Source organism: Saccopteryx bilineata, chromosome 3, assembly GCF_036850765.1.
Source record: "Saccopteryx bilineata isolate mSacBil1 chromosome 3, mSacBil1_pri_phased_curated, whole genome shotgun sequence".
NCBI lineage: Eukaryota > Metazoa > Chordata > Mammalia > Chiroptera > Emballonuridae > Saccopteryx > Saccopteryx bilineata.
The window spans coordinates 243,575,764-243,588,446 of record NC_089492.1 but is presented as its reverse complement, the minus strand read 5'-3'; the positions used below and the strand labels follow the sequence as shown (position 1 = coordinate 243,588,446).

General features: G+C 47.9%; 1 protein-coding gene across 1 annotated transcript; it reads right to left on the bottom strand.

The window, feature by feature from the left end:
* Nucleotides 1-10,471: 10,471 nt before the first annotated feature.
* Nucleotides 10,472-12,422, bottom strand: TACSTD2 (tumor associated calcium signal transducer 2). Its single transcript, XM_066269075.1, has one exon. The coding sequence runs from the start codon at nt 12,124-12,126 to the stop codon at nt 11,149-11,151; it is 978 nt and encodes a 325-aa protein (XP_066125172.1). The 5' UTR covers nt 12,127-12,422; the 3' UTR covers nt 10,472-11,148.
* Between the last annotated feature and the right edge of the window lie 261 nt (nt 12,423-12,683).

Genomic DNA, 12,683 nt, shown 5'->3' with positions numbered 1-12,683 from the left:
TGTCCATTTTCCACAGAAGTCAGGGCTGCCTCATGAGGTTGTTTGGTGTATGTGGTGCTCCAAGGTCCGAGGGTGCAGTGACCAAAAGCAAGCCTGACTTCGGTCATTTACCCGTGCACCCCACCAGAGGAAGGACATGTTTCTTCTTATAAAAGTACCTACCCACCTACCTGTGTACTTGCCAAGTATGTGCTGTAAGACTGGGTCCAACTAATGGAGGGTCTTTTTCTAATTTATCTGCCCAGAGTGGGGAGTCCTTTCTAATTTGCACAAACATACCTAGCTGAGGCTTAGAGTCGATAATTGTTTTTCTAATCAATTTGTCCAGTTCTTTATATAGTAAAGCCATTAACTTTTTGTATATATACTTAAAGATTTTATTTTATTGATTTTAATTGGAGAGAGATGGTGTGGGGGAGTGGGAAGCAGCAACTCATAGTAGTTGCTTCCTGTAGGTGCCTTGACCCCACAAACCTGGGGTTCTGAACCAGCAACCTCAGCGTTCCAAGTAGACGCTTTACCCACTGCACCACCACAGGTCAGGTGCTTTTTGCACATTATATTGCACTGTGTTTTCCTTGCTTATTCTTTTGTGTTAGTTCCACTCATAGAGTATTCAAATGTGTTACATACTGCTTTTCCTTAAGAAACCTCCATGGAGTTTTAAGTAGCTTTCTTTTTCTTCCTTTGTTCCCAAATATTATTTTAAGTGCTGAGATATGGGTAAAAAACATGGCATCGGCCTGACCTGTGGTGGTGCAGTGGAATAAAGCGTCGACCTGGAAGTGCTGAGGTCGCCGGTTCAAAACCCTGGGCTTGCCTGGTCAAGGCACATATGGGAGTTGATGCTTCCTGCTCCTCCCCCCCTTCTCCCTCTCTGTCTCTCTCCTCTCTCTCTCTCTTTCTGTCTCTCCCTCTCCTCTCTAAAATGAATTTAAAAAAACAACAACATGGCATCTACCTTCTTGAACAGTTAATCCCAGATGTGCAAGGGGCATAGTTGGCCCTTTTTAAGTAACCAGGCCAGATCTAGTCCTTCTGGGGGACATCTATACCCAATTCTTCTATCCAACCAGTCAATCAGCATTAATAATTGGGCACCTGCTGTGTTCCATGAATTGTGCTAGACTTTGGGAATGAAAAGGTGAATAACAAGAAACGGCTCCCTCTTCCTTCCCACCCCAGATAGAATCCAACCTAAGTCCTATTGATTGGGATCCTCAGTATCCCCCCAGTACAGCTAATTCTCTCCATCACTGTCGCTATCCTCCACATCCGCCCTCAGTCCAAATCACCTTTATCTCTCACCGGAAATTCTCCTTCTGGTTCTACTGTTCCCTTGCCTCCGCTCTTGCTCCTTTTCAGTCTGTTCTCCACACTCTATTCAGAGTGATCCTTTTGAAACACAATCTGATTATGTCATTTCGTTTAAAAAAACAAAAAAGGAAAAAAATTCTTTTTTCAATGATTTCCCTATACTCTTGACTGGGATGGGGTGAGGCTTAGTCAGCAGGGAGGAAGGGGCCCCCTTCTTCACATACAGGTACCCACCAGCCCATTTGCCAAACCCTACACTGCAGGGTTAAGTTCAACCAGATAGGATGCCTTTTTCTGCTTGTCTGCACCCTTTGCTAATTTGCACAAAGGTCAAAATATTTAATAAGCTTGAAAGGCCTCCCATAGTCCCTGCTCAGCCCATCTCTCATGCCTCATGCAGCACCACCCTTGAACTGGCTATCCACATTACAGCCATGCTGTTCTCCTCTCAAGTCCTCAGATGAGCCACACTCACTCTGCTTCAGGACCTTTGCACATGCTATTCCCTCTTACTGAAGTGCTTCTCTTTGTGCATAAATAACATCTACTCATACCTTGAATCCCAGACCATGCATCAATTCCTTATGGATGTGACTTCCCCTAAGACTAGGTCAGAACTCCCAGATATATTCTTTTTCTTTAGAATACTTACCTCATTTTTAAATTGTGTCCTTACTTATATGATTATGTACTTAATAGCTGTCTCGGCACCTGGCCTTTTAGTTCCTCAAAGGCAGGGACTCTATCAGATGGTTCCTAATTGTAAGCAACAGAAACTGTTTCTGGCTAAACTCAGCATAAATGAAATTTACTGGAGAATTTGGCATAAGCTCACAGAATCAGTGGGAAGGTGAAAGAACCAGATACAGAAAATGATCAGGAATTAAGGTTGGCTGGGCAGTAGGAACATGGACAAGCTCCAACTATGGGACAGACTAATGAAAATGCCCCCTCTGGGGGTGCTGCCGCTGGACACTTAGCCGTTGCACTATTGGCAAAGCTGATGCTGCTGTGGCTAATTTATCAAGTGGCCTGATGTATGGCTTCACGAACTCTAGATCACTGTCCCAGGCAGGGCAGTTCAATTGGCTGAAGCAGGTCACGTGCTCATGTCCCACCATCCAGGAGCAGGACCATGTAGCCTCTCACCACGACTCACATAGTAGAGTATTTCTCTCTTTGAGAAGGTTGTTGAGAAGCCAGGCAAGCAAGAGAAGAAAAATAGATAAGTGAACACCTGAGAAATCATGTCTATTTAATTCATCACAAAAATTAGGGGATATTTAAAAATGAATATGAAGCTATAAATATCCCCTAATTTTTGTGAGCAGTATGTTCCTCAAACTAGCACAACATCTGGCATGTAATAAGATAAAAAATATTTGACAGATTGATTGAATAATCAACCTCAGCATCCTTAAGGACACAGGTTATCCAGCTTGTGACTGGTTCAGGGCAACCACCCACAGTCCTTCAGGACATTTGTACTCCAGCTATACCCAGCACTGGTCAAATTGGCCATTTGGTCAAACTTATGTCAGTCCCATTCAGGTGAGTTTAGAAGACAAAAGGGCTATGAACGAGAGTGAGTAGGTAGTAATAGATCCATTTTATGATGTAAATGTGAGGATCAGGGATGTGAACTGCCATTTCACACAGCTAACAAAAGAGAACCGAGACAGCAAGCTTCATTTGCTGACCTTGAGTTGGTACCTTTTATAGCACATTGTGTTTCAATAGCATATAATAATGTCCTTCTCATCAAAATATGTGGTTGGCCAAAATAAGTCCTCCAACAGTAGCAGCTACCCAGGGAACTGAGTGTAGTAGGGACTACCAATGTGACCGGCTACACCCAGTGTGAGGGCCATGAGGACACAGACTTCTAAAGGGTTAAATGATCTATAAAGTGATTCCTGTCTTTGTTCTTCCTGTCCGTTCTTCCACAGCGGACATGCTGTGTTGGTAAGTTTAGCTGTCTCTTGTTAAACCACTGCCCAACTGTCATTCTGGACTGTTTGTTTCCTTCTTACCCATCTTGATTCGGCCTCCTTGCACAGCAAAAAATTTCCACTGAAATTAAGGATGTATGGCTTCCTGAGGTGTCAGCAGACACAGCCCTACTGTTTTCAGTGTAATTTCCTACCTGCCCCCACCCTCCCAACAATTCCTTCCTAGATTTTCATAAAAAGCAATAATGAAACCTCTGATGGCATTTAGCAGCAGTAAGAGAGAATGGTCCCAGGAGGAAAATTACAACCAGAAGATGCCCACCAGGATTCACTACTGATTGTAAAAGAAATCCATTAGCTTCCCACACGGCCCTTTCAGGGATTCCATCTGGGTTCCTGAGAAGAAGGCTCCCACCTACAGCATCACTATGTGGCGTGGACACTGGCTCTTTGCCCTGCCGAGTCGGGAGTGCAGCTGTCAAACCTCAGACTGAGGAGGGCAGTCCTGGATTTCAATTCTAGCAGTACTCCTGACCAGCTAGCTATGTGATTTCTGGCAAGTCATTTATTTCTGCCCTGGTTTCCTCATCAGTACAAGAATAGCAGAACATGCTGCTTCATGTCCATGGGATTGTGGTGAAATCAATGAGGTAACCAGGATAAAACTTGTAGGACATTGTTTGGCCCAGCTTATATGCTTAATACAGTGATTTTCAACCTTTTCCATCTTATGACACATATAAGCTAATTACTAAAATTCTGCTGTACACCAAGAAAACACATTTTTGGCCAGTATGACAAAAAAATAGGTATAATTTTGATGTAGTCACACTGGATGGCTATAGTTGTGTTAGCGGATGTGATTTTTTTATTTGACAATTTAAGGAGAAAGAGCTCTGTGCCTCTGACTAAATAGTCAGGTATTGCATGTTTAAAAATTCTTGTAGCACACCAATTCAAAATCGCTGGTTTAATAGATGACAGCCATTGGTATTAGTTCAAGTTGATACACTTTCCTGAGAGCTTATTAGTTACCAGATACCCTATTCAATCCTGTATACAATACAGAAATAATTCTTCCAGGAGCCTATCTTCCTGCTTAGGAAGGCTTTATTCAAAAGGGATAGAAAAGAGGGCCATGGGAGAAAGCGTTCTTCTGTAACTACACACAAAAATTAATGCCAGCATACAATTCTACAGAGGCAGGACAGCAAACTGGTTAAGAGCCTGGACTGGACTGGGGGACATTTTCTGCGTGGCAAACAGAATCACGCCCTTCCCCGCCAGATGCCCACATCCTAATCCCCCAAATTTGTGACTATGTTACTTTACAGGGCAGAAGGGGTTTTGCAGATATGATTAAGGTTAAAGGCCTTGAGAGAGGATCGTCTTTTCCTGTATTACGTAGATTAACCCCTCCTAATCACGAGTCCTCATAACTGGGGCCAGAAGGAGAGGGGACAATGGAAGAACAGTCAGAGAGATACAACATGAGGGCCTGATGTTCAAAGGTAAAAGAAAGGGGTGATGCCACAGAGGGACGTCGGCCACCTCCACAAACTGGGGAAAGCCCTGAGTTACAGCCAGTAAGAAACTAGAGATCTCGGACCCACAGCTAAAAAGGAATTGAGTTCTGCTGACAACCTGAATGAACAGGAAATACAATTGTCTGCACTTGCAGAAAGGAATGCAGCCTGCAGACAATGAAACTTGTGCGGGACTTCTGACCCAGGGAACTGTCAGATAATAAATATGTATTATTATAATAAGAAAAAACTAATATACTCTGGCTTACAAATTTATAAATGATAAGAGGCAGTATAGTACATTGGTTAAAAACATGGATTTGAGGGCCAGTTTGCCTGGGTTCTAACCCCAAATGTGTTATTTATTAGATGTGTGGCTATAGGCAAGTAATTTAACTTTCAGTGTCTTAATTTTTTTCATCTGTTATAAGAAGGATACTATAGCCACTCATCCTAGTTAGGGTAAAAGAGGATGCTAAAATAAAAGACCAGTACAGAGATGCAATAATAATGTAATTTGAAAACAAACACATTTATTTTTTTCTCACATTGCAGTTAAAGATGAGTGTCCCAGGTGGGCCGTGGCTCCACCTTCGTAAATAGTGGCTTCCACTGTTGTTCCAGTCCCCATAAAAGAAGTCTAGGTAGAGCAGTGTCTCCTTAAGAAAGTGGAGTAGAAGGCCTGACCTGTGGTGGCGCAGTGGATAAAGCGTCGACCTGGAAATGCTGAGGTCGCCGGTTGGAAACCCTGGGCTTGCCTGGTCAAGGCACATATGGGAGTTGATGCTTCCAGCTCCTCCCTACGTTCTCTCTCTGTCTCTCTCTCCTCTCTGTCTCTCTCCTCTCTAAAAATGAATAAAATTAAAAAAAAAAAAAAAAAAAGAGGCCCTGGCCGGTTGGCTCAGCGGTGGAGCGTCGGCCTGGCATGCGGGGGACCCGGGTTCGATGCCCGGCCAGGGCACATGGGAAAGGCGCCCATTTGCTTCTCCACCCCCCCCCTTCCTCTCTGTCTCTCTCCTCCCCTCCCGCAGCTGAGGCTCCATTGGAGCAAAGATGGCCCAGGCGCTGGGGATGGCTCCTTGGCCTCTGCCCCAGGTGCTGGGGTGGCTCTGGTCTCAGCGGGGCGGTGCCCCGGAGGGGCAGAGCATCGCCCCCTGGTGGGCATGCCCGGTGGATCCCGGTTGGGCGCATGCGGGAGTCGGTCTATCTCTCCCCATTTCCAGCTTCGGAAAAAAAATAAAAATAAATTAAAAAAAAAGAAAGAAAAAGAAAGTGGAGTAGAGCCTGACCAGGCAGTGGCACAGTGGATAGAGCATCGGACTGGGATGCAGAGGACCCAGGTTCGAAACCCCGAGGTCTCCAGCTTGAGCGTGGGCTCATCTGGTTTGAGCAAAAGCTCACCAGCTTGGACCCAAGGTCCCTGGCTCCAGCAGGGGGTTACTCGGTCTGCTGAAGGCCCGCGGTCAAGGCACATTTGAGAAAGCAATCAATGAACAACTAAGGTGTTGCAACGCGCAATGAAAAACTAATGATTGATGCTTCTCATCTCTCTCCGTTCCTGTCTGTCTGTCCCTGTCAACCCCTCTCTCTGACTCACTCTGTGTCTCTGTAAAAAATAAATAAATAAAATTAAAAAAAAAATTTTTTTTTAAAGTGGAGTAGAACTATTCATATTGTAAGGAAGAGTTCAACCATTAGTAGTTATTTTTCCCCCAAGGTTCTTGGGGCTTTCCTGTCATCTTAACACGAGTGATCATTTAAGAAATAATACTCATCTTTTTTATATCTTATATCTAATTTTTAAAAGTCAAAGTCAAGCATATTAGCTAAGCCTCTATCTATTTTACAAATAAGAAAACAGGAGTCTAAAGGTCAGGTAACTCCAAAGCCCATACATTTACATTCAACCAACATATGTCTCCCATTTAAGTGATATTAAAAAGCTAAAGAATGCCTGACCTGTGGTGGCGCAGCGGATAAAGCATCAACCTGGAAACACTGAGGTTGCTGGTTCAAAAACCCTGGCTTGCCTGGTCAAGGCACATATGGGAGTTGATGCTTCTTGCTCCTCCCCCTTCTCTCTCTCTCTCTCTCTCTCTCTCTCTCTCTCTCTCTCTCCTCTCCTCTCTAAAATAAAAAATAAAAATAATAAATAATAAAAAGCTAAAGAACAACCACATTTAAGAACAGAAATGATCCAAAAAAAATTAAACAAATGACTAACTAGGGAGACAAGCATGACAAAGATCAGACAAAATAGAAACCAGGTTATTGGTCAAGTAAGTTTCTAAAATATGATTTTTGTGTTTGCTCACTTATAGTTTGCATTGGGGGCTGGCTGGGCAGTGCCTGATAATTGTGGTCTGTGAAATGCAAATTGCCTTCCTGCGTGGTAAGGGTCATTGTTTTGCTAATGTTTGCTGGAGAGGTTTTGCCAGAAAGTTTGGAAAAGAGAGCAGAGGAGGCAGAAAGAAGCCAGGTTTGCAGAGAGAGTGGGTGGGGATGCAGAGAGCTGAAGGAGAAGCCATGTTGGCAGGGAAAGAGAGGCGTGCAGATGGGGAACCAGAGGTAAGGGGCTTTGTGAGCTCCACTGGAACTGGTGAGGCCTTTGATTCTAGGAGGAACCGGAGAATGTGTCAGTGGCTTTGGGAGCTCTGAGTGAAAGGGAAGTGTTTTCCCTGCCTGTTTGCTCCTCGGCCAGTGCCAGACTTTTAATAAAGGAATGGCCCACCATTTTTTGGCTTCACTGTTTCTTTACCTTCTGTCCAAATTCAAGGAGAATCTGCATGTGAATGGCCACAACTGCGGCTCCTGGCCCTACACAGGGAATTGGAGCTCTAGGGTTGCTCTGCCCCTAGCTGCCTGACTTGGGTAAATCATTCTTTCTACATTCTTCATCTGTAGGGTAGATTCTTGGATTAAAATGATTCTTTTTCCAGATCTGACATTCTGTGATTCTATTTGGAAAATAGTGAAGCCAAAAATACATAAGCAGGAAATAGCTAGAGTGGAGAAAGCCTGGGTGACCAAAACAAGGAAATCTGATGAGCCTCAGGGCTCAAAAGACAAGCTGTAACCAGCTGGCCAGTCACACCTGCTCCTCACATTCCTCCTGAGGGCAGCCTTTACCTGGAGCACAAAGAAGTGAATGAAAGTTCTGATGGGAAAAACCTGGAGGTGGAGGCTAAGCCCATGAAGATAGTTAGTTCTGGGTAGTCCTGTCCCCAGAAGAAGCAAGCTGAGTTTCCAAACAGAAACTTGGAAGAAGGGACTCAGAAAGGTGTCTCAACTTGCTTGGTGCATGGGAAAGCAACCTGGGCTAGGAAACCCAAGATAAAGATTGTTCTAGGCATTCTCATTCATGACCTCATTTGATCTTTGCAATAATGAAAGAGACCTGCAGTTTCAATCAGTGTGGGAGGAAACTGAGGAGAGTTAAGTGACTTACTTGCCCAGTGAAGCAGAATTTGAACCCATATTCATCAACACTTGGGTTATTTCCAGTAAGCCAATGTCTCAAAGACGACAACTGTGAGAGAGCTTTGTGCTATTTTTTCTTCTTTTTTAAAAATTTTATTTTATTTTATTTTTATTTATTCATTTTTAGAGAGGAGAGAGACAGGAGAGAGAAGGGGGAGGAGCTGGAAGCATCAACTCCCATATGTGCCTTGACCAGGCAAGCCCAGGGTTTCGAACCGGCGACCTCAGCATTTCCAGGTCGATGCTTTATCCACTGCGCCACCACAGGTCAGGCAGCTTTGTGCTATTAAACGCAATCAAGTGCAAGGACTTACAATCCCAAATGTATCCAGAAATTTAGAATTTATCCAGAAGCAACATTCTGATGAAGGAATGGGCTTTTTCTTCAGGGTTTTTCCTTTGTTCAACCTCTCACTCAAACCTTAATCTGTTTATTTTCTAGGCAGTCAAGAGATATTTTGAAGTGGCTCTTGAAACAATGGCCACCTGATTCAGTGAAAGGAGTACTGGACTGGGAATTGGGGACTCTCTAGTTCCAGCTGTGCCAGAGAAACAGGAAACTTGAGAAGTCACTCAGCCTTTCCTTTGCAAAATGAGGGGTTAGGTTAGAGGTGATTGCCAAGATCCCTTTAGCTAAAGGCACTTCAGTGACTCAGAGGAGCAGAAAGCACCAACTGAGTGAGAGTGAGTCTTCACTGTCACTGTTACAGTTCCCATTCTAACCTTGGGTCCTTCAGCCATCCTTCCCACCCGGGGGGGGGGGGGGGGGGGAGCCAGTCCACCTCCACCCTCACCCCTTGTTAAGTCCCATTGGAGCCTGAGAGAACGTTTGGAGGCTACACACCTACAAGACTTAGAGATCTCTGGCAATAAAGTATCCACTCCACCAGCCCACACAGCCCCAAGCTGTGAAGGCAGTGGCCAAGAGCCACTCCCTCCCCCCCCCCAAATACTTAACTGGTATTTCAGTCTTGAGAGGTAGACAGAGACCATAGACACAAACAGCGGTGGGAGGAGAAACATAAGACCAATTCCAGGACAAGAAACTCAAGTCCTGGATCTAGCAATTTGCTTTTGGACATATCCACCCCTCCCTCCTTTGTTACAGGCCCATAGTTGCAGTAATTGCCCAGTAATTGTGGGAACTTGTTTACATGTAGGCTAACCCACAGAGACCTAGCAGGCTTAGCTTCACATAAATGAATGCGAAAGAGTGAAAACAAGGAGAAAAGTGAAAGGAGACAAATTGCTAGTTTTTACCGGGATCCACCTGGCACGCCCACCAGGGGCGAGGCTCTGCCCACCAGGGGGCGATGCTCTGCCCCTCCGGGGCCTCGCTCTGCTGAGACCAGAGCCACTCTAGCACCTGGGGCAGAGGCCAAGGAGCCATCCCCAGCGCCCGGGCCATCTTTGCTCCAATGGAGCCTTGGCTGCGGGAGGGGAAGAGAGATACAGAGAGGAAGGAGGGGGGGTGCGGGGGTGGAGAAGCAAATGGGCGCTTCTCCTATATGTCCTGGCCGGGAATCGAACCCGGGTCCCCCTCACGCCAGGTCGACGCTCTACCGCTGAGCCAACCGGCCAAGGCCAGGAAGTAAACATTTTTAAAGCACATAATTGGCAAAATAGGAAAACAGCCACAGTGTACATGCGCGCGCGCGCGCGCACACGCGCACACACACACACACACACACACACACACACACACAGCGCCCCCTGGTATTGGGCTCTCTACAGACTGGCAATAACCATGTAGGAAAGTCATTTAACCTCTCTGAGCCACAAAACTTTGGAATTAGGTAAATTACCAAGGGCTAAATGGGAATAGTACCACCTACTTCCGAATAGGGCAAGAGTTCAAAAGAGATACAGCTCCTGAAACAAAACAGGTTTCCTTCTCCACTTAAGAATTCTTGTTTAGAAATAAATTAAGGCTGGTTTCCTTTCCCAATAACAGCATCTAGTTCCAGCCTCCTCCCTCAGACCCGTCCTCCTGCAGTCTGATGGAAGTTTCCAAATAATCTTATTTAGAAAAACCAGTAATGGCACCAACCTGTTCGCGTATCTCTGCTGTTTACAAGTGGCAATATAAAATACCCACTTGTTTCAGAATTTAAAATAAAAAAACTGAGTCGTGGGAAATTAGACAGAGACCAAATCGATAATGTAAATCTGGGGCAAGTTTCCACCAACTCCATCTTTTGTGCCTTTTCAATATTTTATTAAATTCATATTTTTTAAAAAAAATCACAACAGATTATCAAAGATAATATATGTACACACATTTTACAAAAAGAAACATTACTAATACCAGCTGTAACAAGGGCGAGCTGAAGGCTAGACGCTCAGTTTGGCGGCCGAGTCCGCCCTCACAGATAGACATCTAAAATGTGTTCAGGCAGCTGCAACAGCCGCGCCTCTGCGGCTGGTAATGCAAACGGCGGTAAATGCGGATAGATACCGGCCGCGTTAGTGAGCTCCTCATTAGGAAGGCCGCGAGCCAAGTGGAGCGAACCAAGTAACTGAGACCCAAGCCAGTAAAAGCGCTGTTTCCCATCTAAACGCATTTAAGTCTTCAGTATCAGTGGCGTCACTTGTCAAGATGCTGGGTAGTCATACAGACACAGGACTCTCGTACATAACCCTGTGCCAGACTTTTTGTTAACTCTTCGAGTCAGGTTTCTTGTTGGACCGAACGGGAAGGAATTTTAGAAATGCTTCCTGCAAGGCAGAAAGTCACAAGTTAAAGTGACTGAGATCAAGATCTATTAAACTGGTGGGGTGTGGAGAGACCCAGAATCGAGAGGCATGAGTCACTTTGGTCTGGGAAACTTGCTAGAACCCCGTCCCCCACCCCGTCCCTGCCCCGCCTGTACCTACAAGCTCGGCGCCTTTCTCAACTCCCCCAGTTCCTTGATCTCCACCTTCCTGTACTTCCCGGACCTCCTCCGGTTAGTGATCACCAGGACGGTCACGCCAGCGACCAGGGCCAGCACGACCACCACGATGACGGCGATGAGGCCGCCCGTGAGGCGCTTCATGGAGAACTCGGGCGGCTTCTCGTCCAGGTAGTAGATGAGCGTCCGCTCCACCTGCAGGGGCTCGCCGCGCACGTTCACGTCGAGGCCGCTGCGGCCGAGGAACAGCGACTCGCCCTTGACGTCCCTCTCGAAGTAGTAGGCGGCGTCGGCGATGTCCACGTCGCCGGGGGCCTTCTGCGCCGCGTCCTGCCGCAGCTCGATCTGGATGGTGGGCCGCTCGTAGTGCACCGCCTCCACGAACCGGGGGGGCAGCCGGTAGCGCTCGAGGAAGAGCCGCCGCAGCTCGGCGTCCAGGTCCGAGTGGTTGAAGGCGCGGGCGGCCGGGCGGTGGCGCAGGTCGATGAGGATGTGGTGGGTGCGCACCAGCTCGCCGCAGCGCAGGCTCCGGTCGCCCTTGTCGGTGCGGCGCACGCCCACCGAGTTGACGCACCAGCACTCCGCCGTCTGGTTGCACTGGCGCGCCTTGAAGCGGCCCTCGCGGTCGCAGTCGGGGTCGTAGAGGCCGTCGTTGTCCACGAGCGCGTGCTCGCTGGGGCGCACCAGCTTGCGGCCGCTTTTGGTGGCGGTCATGCGCGCCTTGAGCAGCAGGCACTTGGAGGTCAGCGTGGAACAGTCGACCTCGACGCCGGAGCCGAGGGCGCGGCACTGGCAGCGGCCGCCCGGGCCATCCCGGCTGCACACGGTCATCTTATTGGTGGGGCACGTACAGTTGCCCTGTGAGGCCGCCTGGCGGGTCGCCGCCGCCAGCAGCAGCAGCAGCAGAAGCAGAGGCCTTGGCAGCGACGGCAGCGCGAGGCCCGGGCCCCGAGCCATGGTGGGGCCGAGGTGCGCGGACGGGACGCGGACCGGACGCGGGCGGACGGGGCGCTGGGGCTCTGCGGGACTCCGGCTCCGAGGTCTGGGTCAGTCTCCGAGCGTCTGCTGCCGGCCGCTCCCTCCTGCTCTTATAGTCCGCCGGACCTGCCGGGCTGGTTCCGCCGCCAACTCACCCGCTGGTATTTGGATGACACATCCTGCACCCCCCGGTCCCCGTCCTACAGAAGGCACAGCCCGACCTGCGCCGCCCGCGATAGGATCAGAGGAGCGGAGGCTGCCCCCGCCTTTTCGGGACCGAAAGCCGGACAGAGGAAAACCGATACTCACCTGAGGGCTGCCCGGGACCCGCCCCTGGTCTGTCCCGCCCCACCTGGGCCGGGGCCCGCCCTTGGCGCGGCTTCTACCCGAGCACCTTGGGCGTCCTAGCTCCTCTCCTGAGCTGGAATTCTCAGGAATTTCATTGAAAAGTATCGCAGGACTGTCCCACTTTTATCTCTCTCCCACTCTCTCTCTCTCCCTTTCCCAACTCCTAGCAGTGCATTCTCTAAACGGTA

Bases quoted from the DNA above. Each gene is read 5' to 3' on its own strand.
- TACSTD2 (XM_066269075.1), bottom strand. From the start codon at position 12,126: ATGGCTCGGGGCCCGGGCCTCGCGCTGCCGTCGCTGCCAAGGCCTCTG.